At 35.6% G+C, this 13,324-nt stretch overlaps 2 protein-coding genes across 6 annotated transcripts in view; both read right to left on the bottom strand.

The window, feature by feature from the left end:
- Positions 1–9,827, bottom strand: part of Bs (serum response factor blistered) — a 43,036-nt gene extending 33,209 nt beyond the window's left edge. For all 4 annotated transcript variants that reach the window (XM_076312652.1, XM_076312654.1, XM_076312655.1 and 1 more), the window contains exon 1: positions 9,205–9,827. In XM_076312652.1, the coding sequence (XP_076168767.1) occupies positions 9,205–9,681 (477 nt within the window). In that variant the 5' untranslated portion in view covers positions 9,682–9,827. The remainder of the gene's footprint in view (positions 1–9,204) is intronic.
- A 1,301-nt stretch (positions 9,828–11,128) lies between these two features.
- On the bottom strand, positions 11,129–13,165 carry LOC143147409 (mediator of RNA polymerase II transcription subunit 29-like). Of its 2 annotated transcripts, none has more exons than XM_076312656.1 (3): positions 12,348–13,165; positions 11,434–12,028; positions 11,129–11,234 (listed from the first exon to the last, which is right to left on the bottom strand). In XM_076312656.1, coding segments are annotated over exons 1-2 (582 nt in total). In that variant the 5' UTR covers positions 12,350–13,165; the 3' UTR covers positions 11,129–11,234; positions 11,434–11,448. The 2 variants fall into 2 exon arrangements, with proteins under 2 accessions (XP_076168771.1, XP_076168772.1); XM_076312657.1 differs by having other exon boundaries at positions 11,457–12,028; positions 12,348–13,162.
- Between the last annotated feature and the right edge of the window lie 159 nt (positions 13,166–13,324).

The raw sequence follows: 13,324 nt of genomic DNA on the forward strand, positions 1-13,324 counted from the left end.
TGATCGTTGTCCCATGCCCGGTATAGGAGTCACAGCGACCCGCTACTGGATACGCTGTTGAGACTCTGGACAGTGAACGCGATATTAGTACATTTTAACATACTGTTGCTTGTAGCTCTAGAATCTTGTATTCCTTTACCGTAACGTAAATCTCATTTATCTTAGTTTTCTTCTAGATTCGTTTCTCTTATACTATCTCTACGTTAGACTCGTTCATCTGTGACTTTGTAGAATATTTTTTCATCGTTTTCTGTCACGTCCGTTCGACGAAACGTTCGTGATGGTTCGTTTCTCGTAGCATTATTTAAACGATCGTGTACAATTTTACCGAAATGAATAAAAATAGCTACAACCATGATAGTCGCGAGAAACTTCTATCGACAATTACTCAAGTACAGTTGAACGCATATTTTATTTTTCTCTTGAAAAGTAACTCGGAAAAAATCTTCTTCAACCCTTTCGAGACACCTGGAGTAACATACAAGGCTGTAATTTAATATCCATGGTATTATCGAAACTCGTATCTTTTGTAATACAGCGATTTATAGGATGTACGCGGACTTTCGCAGTTAATTATGTACGCGTAACGATACGAAATTTATAATGCAGGGAGTTTATCGTGTTTCGTGCACGGTGAACGTTCACCGGTGGGTGATTACAGTCACCCTTCGCGGCGAAAGGGTTAAACGAACAACAGATTCGAGAGATAGCGTCGCGACGATTTAAATGTTACTCGGAAGACTTCGGTCCGACAAGCGAAACGCTACTCGATACGCTACCCGGCACGTAGAAATTGATATTCGCCTGGTAAATAAGCACGCATTAAGTGCCAATTAATTATTTTAAGAAGAAATACTGGGTCATTGACACTTGGTCGCACCTTAAACGTAGCCACGTCGCGATGAATAAGAATATATTATCATAACCGTGAGACGAGTGACTCATGAGACAACCAGGCTGAACCGACGCAAAACGTAGAAATTTATGTTGCACATTTTCTGCCATTTAACAGTCTTTGGTCTAGTAGAGCGACCATATCGGGACGTGTGTTCGAGATGAGATCTAATTGACGCAAAATACAACGTTTTAAACGCTAACGAATTCCTGAAGCTGCGAATCGCGTTACGAAATCAACCACTCGAAGCGCGCATGATCGTTGCAGTTGGAGTTGCAATCGAAGATAGACCCTAAGTCGCGAACAGTGTCTGCAGGGCAAAAGAACGAGTTCGCGTGTGTTTAAGGAAAAAAGACGATGCCGTGAATATCCGATGACAAAGTATTTTATCGATGTTTCTGGACTTCTTTCTCTCGGGAGCTGGCTCACTGACGTGTACGTAAGACGTTTTTATAATTTAACAATAATAGTGCAGAAAAATAGTCCACACTATTAATGGCTGTTACAAACCCTAATGTACAATGTATTTGATTCGACTTGAAGTAGCTCAATGTACAGAGTAGAGTAAATAAAATATTTAACTTGATCATTCGCGATTCTATGTCCAAACTAGCCGAACACTGATTTTATTCCAACGAGTTGTACATCCAGAGTGTTTGAATATCACGTTTCGTTTCTAATCGTGAAAGTTCTCTACTACAAAGTAAAACCTTACATTTCTATGAACTTTTATTCGTTGTGAGTTTCTTTGAATTGAATCCAGACCTGCTGGGATATACTTTGAAACCAATTTAAACCAGTAAAGGATCAAAATTGGAAGAAAGTAATTATGAACAGTGGAGGAGAATAAAGGAGCTCGGTGAACTCGTTCGAAGAGGGTGAAGGACTCTAAAGGAACATATTAAAAGGAATGAGATTGAAACAGTGTAATCTATCAAGGTATTTGTGTAATAAGCGGCTAAACTTTAAAAAAGTGTCGGAGATACATGACAGTGGACAAGTGTTGCATTACATGCGCTCAATTGGTCGAAATTTTATCGATGTCGCCTGTGCATTAGTGCTAATGAGAAATAAAATTATTTATATTTTATATTATATCTTTATTACGATATTAGTAATAAATTGACGAGAATTCCCCGATGAAAATGAGTCCAAACACGACCTCGTTTGGACTATTTTCAATAGTACGTTATTTGAAATATTTATGAAAAATGTTCAATTACGCGTAATTAAAAATAATCCGAACGAGGTCGTGTTTGGACTCATTTTCATCGGAAAACCCTCACCAATCTACTGATAATAGTCTCACGAAAATATAATGACAAACGCACAAAACTATTAAAGAGTGAAATTTAATATCGTTTGCAACTTTTTTATTGTTCGTGTTTGGGACCGTCGGCTGCACCAATCGATGAATAAATATAAACATGCATTGAATAAATATAAACAATCGGGATGATTTGTCACTCGAATTTAATGTAAAAATTGTCCCTTGAAAGTGGAAATTACCGAAGCATAAATGTGCAGAAATTCGAGATGCAAGCTTCGTAAAAAATGTTACTAAAGTTTTCGAGGAATATGCAGTTTAATGAAATATATTTAAGAAGCAAATATTATATATTTAGAAACGTATTTCTAAACGATTATTAACAGGATCGTTAAAATGATAAAACGTCAAATTAGAAAATGTATCAGATCTAAGAACAGTAGACTGAAAAGATTATTGAATTTCTTACAGCTTTGCAAGGTTCGTAAACCAGGTCTTGCATTCTGAAACTTACGCAAACATTTTGATATAGTCCGAAAAAATAAATTATAACTTGTACCATAAATTTACAGGTCCTTGAAGAACGAAAGTAATACTCGTCAGACCTCTAAACATTCAACGCCTATCAGGGATACATGATTTATTCAGAACTTTTATAGACCACATTTATGCAAATACTTGCCGCCTGCGCACCCATTAACGCCGCGATTTTTATAAATAATTAATTCGACGCGCGCCAGAGAAAAACTGCATTTGCATTTGTGTTCGAGACATCATTCCTTTAATGACATAACAATTATCAAGGTTTCCTGAAGCGGTTTATAAATACTCTGCGAACGGAATTCGTTCTTTTTCTAGTGAAAACCGTCCGTTGTATGAAAATACAATGTATATTTAATTAGTATCTACGGTTTGAAGTTCACGTAGCCAACAAGAAACGCACCGGTTGAAGGAACAAGGTATCCGTGCCACAAAGATGAATAAACATAATGAAACGTAATAAAATCGTTGTCTTTACCTTAAACGAAAAAGGTTTGTTACATATTCACAGTCTAAAAAAGTAGTCTACAAATAAATCTGCAAAAGAAACTCGAGTTTGAATGTTTAAAAAAATTTAAACTATACTGGTGTATTCTTTTGTAGGAGGAAATTGTTAATATTAGTATCTTATAATTTATGAAACTTAAAAAACAACAATGAATCGCATTTTTTATTTTACATTTCTATACCGTTCAACCGTTCTTTGATAATTACTACCCGAATGATTAAAAGTTTCTGTATTTTGCGACCGTACTATGTGAAATGTACATTAAATAATTAGAAATAATAGAACAAATTAAGCGACGTCATTGTTTTCAATCTAAATGTTTATTCGCGATAGTTGATCGTATTTTACAGCTTAAAGACAAAAGTTAAATTTTCGAGCGAAGAATTATGAAAGAATTTTCATTTGTATTTCGGGATATTCATTGCACGTTCAATTATATTTTCGTTTACTTTGTTTTCGCAAAGAATGTTAACAATGTTTAAGTACCAAAATCTTCGAAAACGAAATATAATTTTTTAGCAACATTGCCGAGAAAAAATCAAGCTAAAATTGATATTTTACATTTATCACGAGCTACGGCTGTTTATTTAATGATTAACTTTAGTCTTCGTTTTTCTGATGCCGTTATAAAGCAATTTTGTCAGTTTCGTGTCAAAACATGGCTAATTATAGAGACCCGTCTTTAGAAAAGGGGAACAATCTATCTTTGGTTTTCTAAATTCGTATGAAAGATGCAATTTGCTTTAGGTTCTTCTACGGATTTAACTACGACTTATTACACGATAATCGAACATTTGTTCAAAATGGAAAGTCTAATTTTCATATATCGCAGACTATTTTAGATCACGTTACTACATTATCAGATTCCGTTTTTTTTTTTTTTACAAACAGAACAAACATTTAACGGCTTCGATAATCGCACCATATTTTCATTATTAAAACGAACATAAGAAACGACTTGCAATAATAATTAAATATCAAATATAAACAAAACTGGTAGATCCAGTCGTCCAACACGATTCCCGTAAGATAAAATTCAATTTAAAGTTAACTTTTACGATACTCTGTAGATATGGGCTAAAAAATAACCATTTCCTGAAATAGAAAGCACAACCTTCGCGTTCATATTTAGAAGCATATTTTATCATTCGTACGGAACAGATCCGTTACAAAATCTACACAAAAGTAACGAAAAAGTTTGAATTTGAAACAGCGTTATAACGAGACAGCTAATAAATAATAATCGTACAAAAGACTTTATTTATTCTTTCTCAACGTTTTTTCCACGGGTCAATTTGGCTCTTTTATGTAGTTAATCTGGCCCACAAAATAAATTATCGTTGCAATTGTAATCTAATTTATTTTGATCGTAATTTTAACCAAATAATAAGTTCAATAATATTTTATGAAAATATCATACCCAATTCTTATCCGAATATTTTGTATAGTACACTATTTTATATTTGCGAGCAAGGTATTTAAATTATGAATACAAATAAAAAAAAAAAAAACCCCAGAATTTTTCGTATTTCAAATACGAGAATCTGAATAATATTATATAACTTGCTACATTTTCATCGAAGCCAATAGAAGACAGAATATTTTAACAATCCATTGAATACGTCCTACAGGAATGCGAGGCAAAATATTATTCGCGGACATATAGGAATATTATCTCTGAATCAGTCTTGATGTAATATTTGGGGCAAGATGAAGATACCTTCATAAACGACAATATTCAAGTCAAATAGTTCGGACTTATAATAGAAAAACAAAGCGACAAAGTTGGAGCCAAGAAGCAATGCGGAAAGCTGTTGAAGCCATTATGAAAAAAGAAATGGGATATTGTAAGGCAACTGTAGTTTTTAACGTACCAAAAAGTACATTGAAAAAAAGATACGTTGATGAATAGAATACTAATCCTAACCACCCCTCTTGCTCCACATTCCCCTATATTATTTTATACAAATTAGATATCGTGTTAAATTGAAACGTAGACTGTTATGTTAGTCTCTACCCGATACTTGGATCTCCCAATATCATTATAAAATTTCGTCCAACTCGATAACGAACAAGATCGCGCACCGCCGTACGGGCCATAGTAATGGACGAATCGTGGTGATTTTCTTTCAAAAAATCTAGCGAAAATTCAAAGATCGATTCCGTCGTCGATTATACCCGACGATAAGTGGGTACTCGACGATTACAATCAACTATTTATACGATTCAACCGCGAGTACATACTCGACGACTATAATCGACGATAGCGCTTGCTCGTGAACGCGTATTTGGCAATTACAATCAATTACACGACTCGGTCGCGAGTGTGTACTCGACAACTATAATCGATGATTGCACTCGGTCATAGGTGCGTATTTGGCGACCATAATGAACTATACGATTCAACTACAAGTCTATACTTGTCGACTGTGATCGACGATACCACTCGATCATGGTTGCGTATTTGGCGACCATAATCAATTATACGACCCGAGCGTAAGTACATACTCGACTATGATCGACGATACCGCACGATCATAGACGACTATAGCCGCGAGTTACGAAGAAAACGTTAAAAGACGTATTTTCACGTGAAAAGTATCGTACGACGAACGTCACCGTTTTGACTATCCGTGACAATTTCCGGTGATGAAAGACCCACGGTACAACTCGATTTTGCTCGGTGTATTTTCATCCGAAATACGTGTAGAGGTTACCGCCACGCAAACGCATAGCGAGCACACAGTTGTCAGTCATAAATCGCGCGCTCGCAGAAGTCGTCTGCACGCGTTCGTCGCGCGCAATCCGCAGCCACGCGACGACGGCCCGCGTTTCTTTCGTTTCGTTGGATGAACGCGTTCAATTTTACGTTAAACTTTCCTCAACGGCGTCGAATTATCTGAATCGATTTCGAACGCACTCGTTCCCGAAAGTTCGAACCTTTCAATTTTTCACAGGACCGTGTCCAATCTACGGCAAAAATCCAGACGGTTCGTCGAAACAAAATGGTGTACTTTCTTATTTATTACACGTGTCTTCCTATTTCGAATATTCCTTTTGTCCAAGGATGCAAAAGAAGCAAACGCGACTCGATGGAGTATTCGTGTTTCAAGTGTTTTAACCCTTCCTGGGTCTTTTCGGACCCAGAGATACTCTCGCTTAATTACCGTATTAATTGTACCGTATGGTACAACTTTCCTTGGAAAGTTACGATAAAATAATGGAATTTTTATTCTACGTATTTGCGCGAGCGAGATCGAGCTACGGGTCAGTTTAGACCCAGATGCGGTCTCTCCCGTGGTCGTTTAAACCGTTGACGAATTATCAATCGTATCTATAGATTCGAAGCCGAGAAAACTGATACGGATAAATATTGATTTATCGTTTTTTTATTTCACGTTTCGTCCATAGAATCGTAACTTCTCTACGTTTATCCGACAATGATTTTGCACCGGTTGTGGCAACGACATTTTCAGCGGTGGAGGATAGTCGAGTATAGTTGGTTACTCGTGTAGCGGGAATAACCAAATGTCTTGCAACAATTGTCAACATGGGGGACCACGTGCGACATACTAATTACCGAAGTGCGTTTGGTGTTTATATTTTAAGTACGTTTATCGAATTTTTGGGAATTCCAATGTTTATCCTGATTCGAGTATCAGGTAAACAAACCTATATATGCGTACGCAGCGTACGAGACCTACAGGATTCCAAACACGGCCAGGAATATTAACGGACGTATGATTTTTAAACTTCTTATTCGTCGTTTTCTACTTCGAACCGTGAGATATTTCGCTACGAGTTTCGATCGAAGGATCGTGTTGCGAGAAACGATAAAAAATAAATTTAGATTTAGAAAAAGGTTCAGAGTCTAATCGAGTGCGTAAGCCTCCTAGGCTGATCGTAAAAATCGATCGATACCGGTAAATTAATACACAAACATACGTAGAAACAACGTAACGCTTTCGTGAACGATGACGTAATGTATGTTTATACGTGTGTTCGTTTGTTAAAATTGTGACCCCTTTGACGTAGCGCCACGTCTCTTCGTAAGCTAAATTTTAACAGCTTGACACGATATTGTCTTTTTTTGGAGACATAACCTTACTTTCTTCTTTTGTGTTTTAATTTGGTACGAATTAACCACCTTACTTTTATTATCGTAATGCGTTATTCTTTTCTCTTTCGTTAACCTCATTTTCATTTCAATAAAGATGATAATTAACAGTGTTACCGTCAGTTGTCGGTAAATTGTTGGAAGAATCGATATTGAATTGAAAAATTTGTCGATTACACCTTTAGGAAGTATATACACGATCAACGATTACTTACTGACATTTTAAATATGTATAATCTTACGTACCCAGTTTAGGTCAGAACGTACTGTTTTCTTAAGAAAAAGCTTTATAATATTTACAATATGCTACGTTTTGTTCTAAGAATTGTTGGTGAATCTTATTCGATAAACTCTACCTTAGCCACGATTACGTGTTGAGAATTCCTGTGGCTAGCAATCCCGACAAATTAATCAATTCGACATATGTTTTATCCGAATAGCCCTCTGGTGGTATTTTCTCGAATGTCTGAGATTTTAAATACGCTTTTCATATATTTAAATACTTGCTTCGAAAATTATATTCGATCGAAAATCAGCTATTAATAAATATTAGATATGACCACAGTTGTGCGATTTCGACGGTCGTATTCTGCTTAAATAATAACTAACTGTTATTATTCGTTATTTATTCGAGTGTATCCAGCCGTCCAAGACTTATTAAAAGCGGTTACGAGGGTTCGTCGCTCTGCTATACTATTTAAACGGTTGCGAAAGTATTGTAATATTAATTTTCGACGTTCAAATCTGATCGTATATTATTGAAAACTTTTTAACATAATCCATCTCAAAGGTTCATCTTTCAGAGGTGGCTTTACGAATGAACATTAGCAATTCTAAAGTTATTCGATACTTTGTAAGAGCTGCCAAAGTGAATAAAATGGATATGTGGACTCAAACGAATACTTGACATGAAAATTTAAGTATATAACAAAATTACATAGCTAATAATAACAACCGTTCGAGTTGATAATAATGAACCGTCTCCAATTGAATAAATTGAACAATATTCAAAAGTTTAAACGAATCGAAATAGCGCTTCGCTAGTGCAGAGAAACAAAGAAAATATATTTTTAATAAAGATCGTCTCTCGTAAATCATAAATTACGATAAAAATGGTTTTTACGCGACAATTGAAAACGTTCGGGACGGTGGTTGGATAAAGAAGAACGCGCAAAACGCGAAGGATAATAGTTACCGTTTGGTGGTCATAGGTAAAACTTATTCTTAACATTTGTACGATATTACAGTTGCAGCAAAAGTATGTTATAAACGCATTAAAGAAATGCATTTAAAAGTAGCCGAAAAACAATTCAAGTTAGCGAATAGGTGGAAATCAATATTTTCACGCGTTAACATTTTGTACACCGAAGACGCGCGATCAGGATCAACTTAGTGAATTAGAATGTAAAACATTATCCTCCCTGGTCCCCTGATTTTCACTTCTTTAAGCACTCGAATCATTCTTTACAACATAAATTGTTTCAACGCAAAGAATTTGCGATAAAAACAACGTTTGATGAATTTTTTACCTCCAAAACTTCTGATTTTTATCAAACTGGAAAAAAACGACAAATCGCACGAACATTTCGATCAAATATACGATGGTGTAACAGAAGTTACGTGTCTTTAATGTTTCGATGAAAGGAAGACAACGTTTCATGCGCACCAAATCTAAAACATGTCACATTTCGAAAGCGATTTTTCGATTCGGTTGCAAGTTTCTGCTGTAAATTCATACACACTGTAACACGGATTGGGTATAAGGAAACACTTTTCGATCACACAGAATCGATCGCGGCGATTGATCATCGGTACCGATGTTCAAACACACTTTACATCTATACGAAAATAGGTCGACAGGTTTGCCCGATACAAACCTTCTTCATGATTCCGGTTTTCCTTTTGGAGAAGGTGGTATACCTTCGGAGCTTATTGTCGATGTACTCCATTTTAATCTTGACTCGTCCTTTGGTTTTCTTGCCATTCGATGGGGGTGACTTTTTCGGTTGACCCAAACTCGTGAAGGATTCCTCCAGATTATCGGGTACACACTCCGCGGACATTGACATGCCTTGCTGCTGTGAAAGCGCCTGCCGTGCATTACTGTCATCGTAACATACGTCCGAAGTGGTCCTCTTGATACCCCTCTGTACAGGTCCCACACCGGCGTTCGGTGCGCCTGCAGCAGCCGCCGCGGCCATCATGGTGGCGCCACCGCGGTTTATTTGAGAAGTTGTAAGCTGGGAGGTGGACGGTCGGCCGTACATTTCCGAGCCAGCGTCGCTGCCTATCATCCCCATGCTGTACCCAAGACTTGCGTACCGACTATCTCTTCCGCCGCTAGGGTTGTCCATTACGGACTCGCACACATTTATTCCCTTTCCCTCGGCCCTTCTCCACCACGGAATCGCGAAAAGTCGGCGCAATGTTTCCCACGTGATCAACCATCTAGAGGAACACGGGACAACAACGCGCACTGCACGAGCGCTCCCCGCGAACTGAATGCGCGCAGAGTATCGTAACTTGACCTACGTGCTAACGCGGTGCCTCCGTACGTTCCTGCGCAGCTTCTACCCCCACCAACTGCCGACCACGCGGTAAAAAAGTAGTCCACTCATTCTAAATCGCGTTTCCTGAAGAAAGATTTTGGAAAATTCCTTTATGGAAAAATCAAAGGGTTCACGATGGTCCTCGATTCGATGACAACCATCTTTTGCGCGACTCCAATACTCCGAAATTCGTGACAGAAAGATCGTGCGGAGTAGTACAAGAATCGACGAGAGGGCGTCCCCGGCTGCCATATTTAGAAGTAGACGTTACCATATTAGGGAAAGTTTGCCAAATATGGTGAACAGAGGTGGTCCTTCCTTTTCAAATGATCACTCGGCGCGCCGCGACAAAACACCAATCCAACTGACAGTAGCGCTTCCTGCACGCCTCTCCTCCCCCTCTTCTCTTTTACCGGTATGTCCTTCCTATTTCTACGTGCTTACTAAAACATAAGGCTGATAAGCGGCTCTCTGTGTAGGGCCGCTATTTCTTGCCGCGTTTGAGCTTTCATACTTTTATCAACCTTTGTTTACGTTTAGATCGATCGATGTATTGCATTTTTGTTGAACGCTACCTGATCGAAAGATGTTCAAAAATAATGATTAAGGCTCAACAAGTACAAGTAATCCGTAAAATATTTAGCGGAGTTTCGTTACAACAGGAGATATCGTATAGAGTATCGTTTATGCTTATATTGGAGAATCAATTAGGATGTTACTCTTAATCCTGGTGAATGCCCCAACGTCATCCATTTAGTCTTGACGTGAATCACGTTTTAATATTTATATCTGGGTGTACATATGTAGAAAATACTAGAAGTTGTGTAGAATAAATCTGTAAATTTTACAGTATTCAACATAATAATGAGCAGAGGTATTCAAATTTCATGATGTTCATGTTAATATTCTTTTTTTATATAAAAAAATGTTTTGATATTACTTCTTATTTTCATATGCAAATATATTCATCTTAAGCATTAATAATTCGTATAAATTGAATACAATGAATGATTTGTCATAACATATTGGTTTGTTATTGTAACCTAGATAAAGAAAGTAAAATACTTCCACATATCTGTGTCAATAATAGGTTTATATGTATAAAACCTAAGACAATATATATAATATGTATAAAACATAAGTTCTCTTTATATATTAAATGTCTAATAAACTGTTAAATAATTATTTTTATATATTAAACAATAAAAATGTATAGGTATAAATAGTGGAAAAGTAAGAAACATTTTATATATACAAATTTATAGATGTATTCTTACAGTATTATGTTTACATATTATAATGTTAATAAGTTTACAAATTATTCTTTTTAAAGGTGTTCTTCGTTACAGTACATTATCCTGGAATAAAACAAAAATCTGATTTTAGCACAATATAATCAGCAACTATTAATATAAATTATTTAATAAAATTACTTAATTACATATTTCTTACATTGTATAGTAAACTATACGTTGAATAAAACTTATATCGCATAAATTAAAAATGACATATTATTACTTCCGTTATAAAGTATGTCTAATAAAATGAATCATTTACCCATAAAAAAATAAGTTATTCACCAGATGCTATTGTATGCGCTGCAGAAATTAATGTATCATGAACTTCTCGAGCATATGCAACTTGGGCTCTTACAGTCATTAAAAACTGAGGATAGGTCAAAGCAGGTCCTTCTTGTACTCCCACAGTATCAGTACGCGTTGGTATGACAGATACGGGTAGATATCGTACAGCACTGGAATTCTGCGATAAACACTCTATAGAAGTTTTTAAGTGTAATTCTATTTGATCACAGATAGAATAAAATTCTTCCATATTTTTATTAAAACGATGATCAGGTTGATCGATACCCTTAAGAGATCCAACATCTACTAAACTATTTTGATGCAATGTCTGCGCTGCAGTTTTAAGAGCTATGGCCAATGATTCTCTTAATGGCCCGATTAATGATTTAACTTTAGAAATATTGTCAAGCTTTTCTTGTGCTTGTTGTTGTTGTTGCTGTTGTTGTTGTTGAACCTGTTGTGGTTGTGCTTGCTGTGGATTTTGAGGAAGTTGAGGATTTACAGACTGACTCATCTGTCCTACCCCAATTGTTCCTGGTTGTTGAATAGGAGGAATGTTCATATTGATCCTAATAATGTAATTAAAAAAAATTCATACATTCTTTATCGAACTAAATTTCATATAAATATGTTTTATACGTTTATTTAATATTAATAATTGCATAAATAATTTATACAATTGTAAACATTGTAAACGTAAATTCACTAATTATGTTGACAGATCTATTGTAACCTTAAAATGCAATTAATTCAATGCAGATACCATCTGTTAATATTAAATTTATTCCTGTGAGTTTTAATATACCCTTTTATATTAATATAAAAAGAAAATGTTAATACAAATAGAGTTTTACCCATTTTCTTATAAAATATCTGCATAATACATACATGGATAAGCAAGCGTGAACGCTTAAAAGTCGAACCAAACGGTTTCAAAAATTATTTACAAGCAGTATTCCCAGATGAACCACATATTTTTGCGCATGCGCAGCCTGATGACATTAAACAGCAATGCGCATAACTAATGCTATGGATGTCAAAATGCAATGGGCCCCATTAAACGGGTAGACCAACTGAGGGTGTTGAGTTATGGCGCGAATATAGTTTCAGTATCTGTGATGAAATTTAAGTTGAGGTCTCCTTTTCCAAAATTCAGAAAAACATATCCGGATTATTTAAAGTATTCTCTATAAACATCTTCCCTCCTTTAGTTGTTTTATTCATTTTTCAAAAACTTTTTCTGCCAAATAGAGAATATACAACATCCGTTTTTCCTCAATCAGCACTATACTGATGTTTCCAATGCGCATGCGCTAAAATCTCTGCTCATCTAGGAACACTGTGTACAAACATAAGAGCTCACAGCGCTAAGAGCCAGATTATCCAATAATTTGTTTCATTGAATTTAACGTATGCATACTTAATTCGCAGAATATTATTTGTTACTTTATTATACACTTTAACGTTGTGAAACTGACACTATATTATTCTTACATCAGTGATGAATCTTTAAATCTAAAGTCTTTTAAAGTGTTTGAAAAAATTATTTCTGTTAAAACTATTTGTACACATGAAGTACTTGACAGTTTGTCAAAATTACCTCATTCTAATTTCTTCCTTCAATGCATGTGCAAAATTTTTTCATTAAATTTTTTACAATCTGATCTGATCTCTGATAAAACTGTTCATTCTATGAATGTGACAACTTAAACATCCGAGTTTTTCTAAGAATTTCATTTTTTCTTCCATTTCTATCTTTCAGAAGTAATATATCAATATAATATTATGCCGTGTTAAAGATAGTTCAAATTGCTTAAAAAAAGTGTTTTTAAAAAATCAAGAAATCGGGAGCTGTGAGCAAAATA

Source organism: Ptiloglossa arizonensis, chromosome 5 (assembly GCF_051014685.1).
Source record: "Ptiloglossa arizonensis isolate GNS036 chromosome 5, iyPtiAriz1_principal, whole genome shotgun sequence".
In the NCBI taxonomy this organism is placed as follows: Eukaryota; Metazoa; Arthropoda; class Insecta; order Hymenoptera; family Colletidae; genus Ptiloglossa; species Ptiloglossa arizonensis.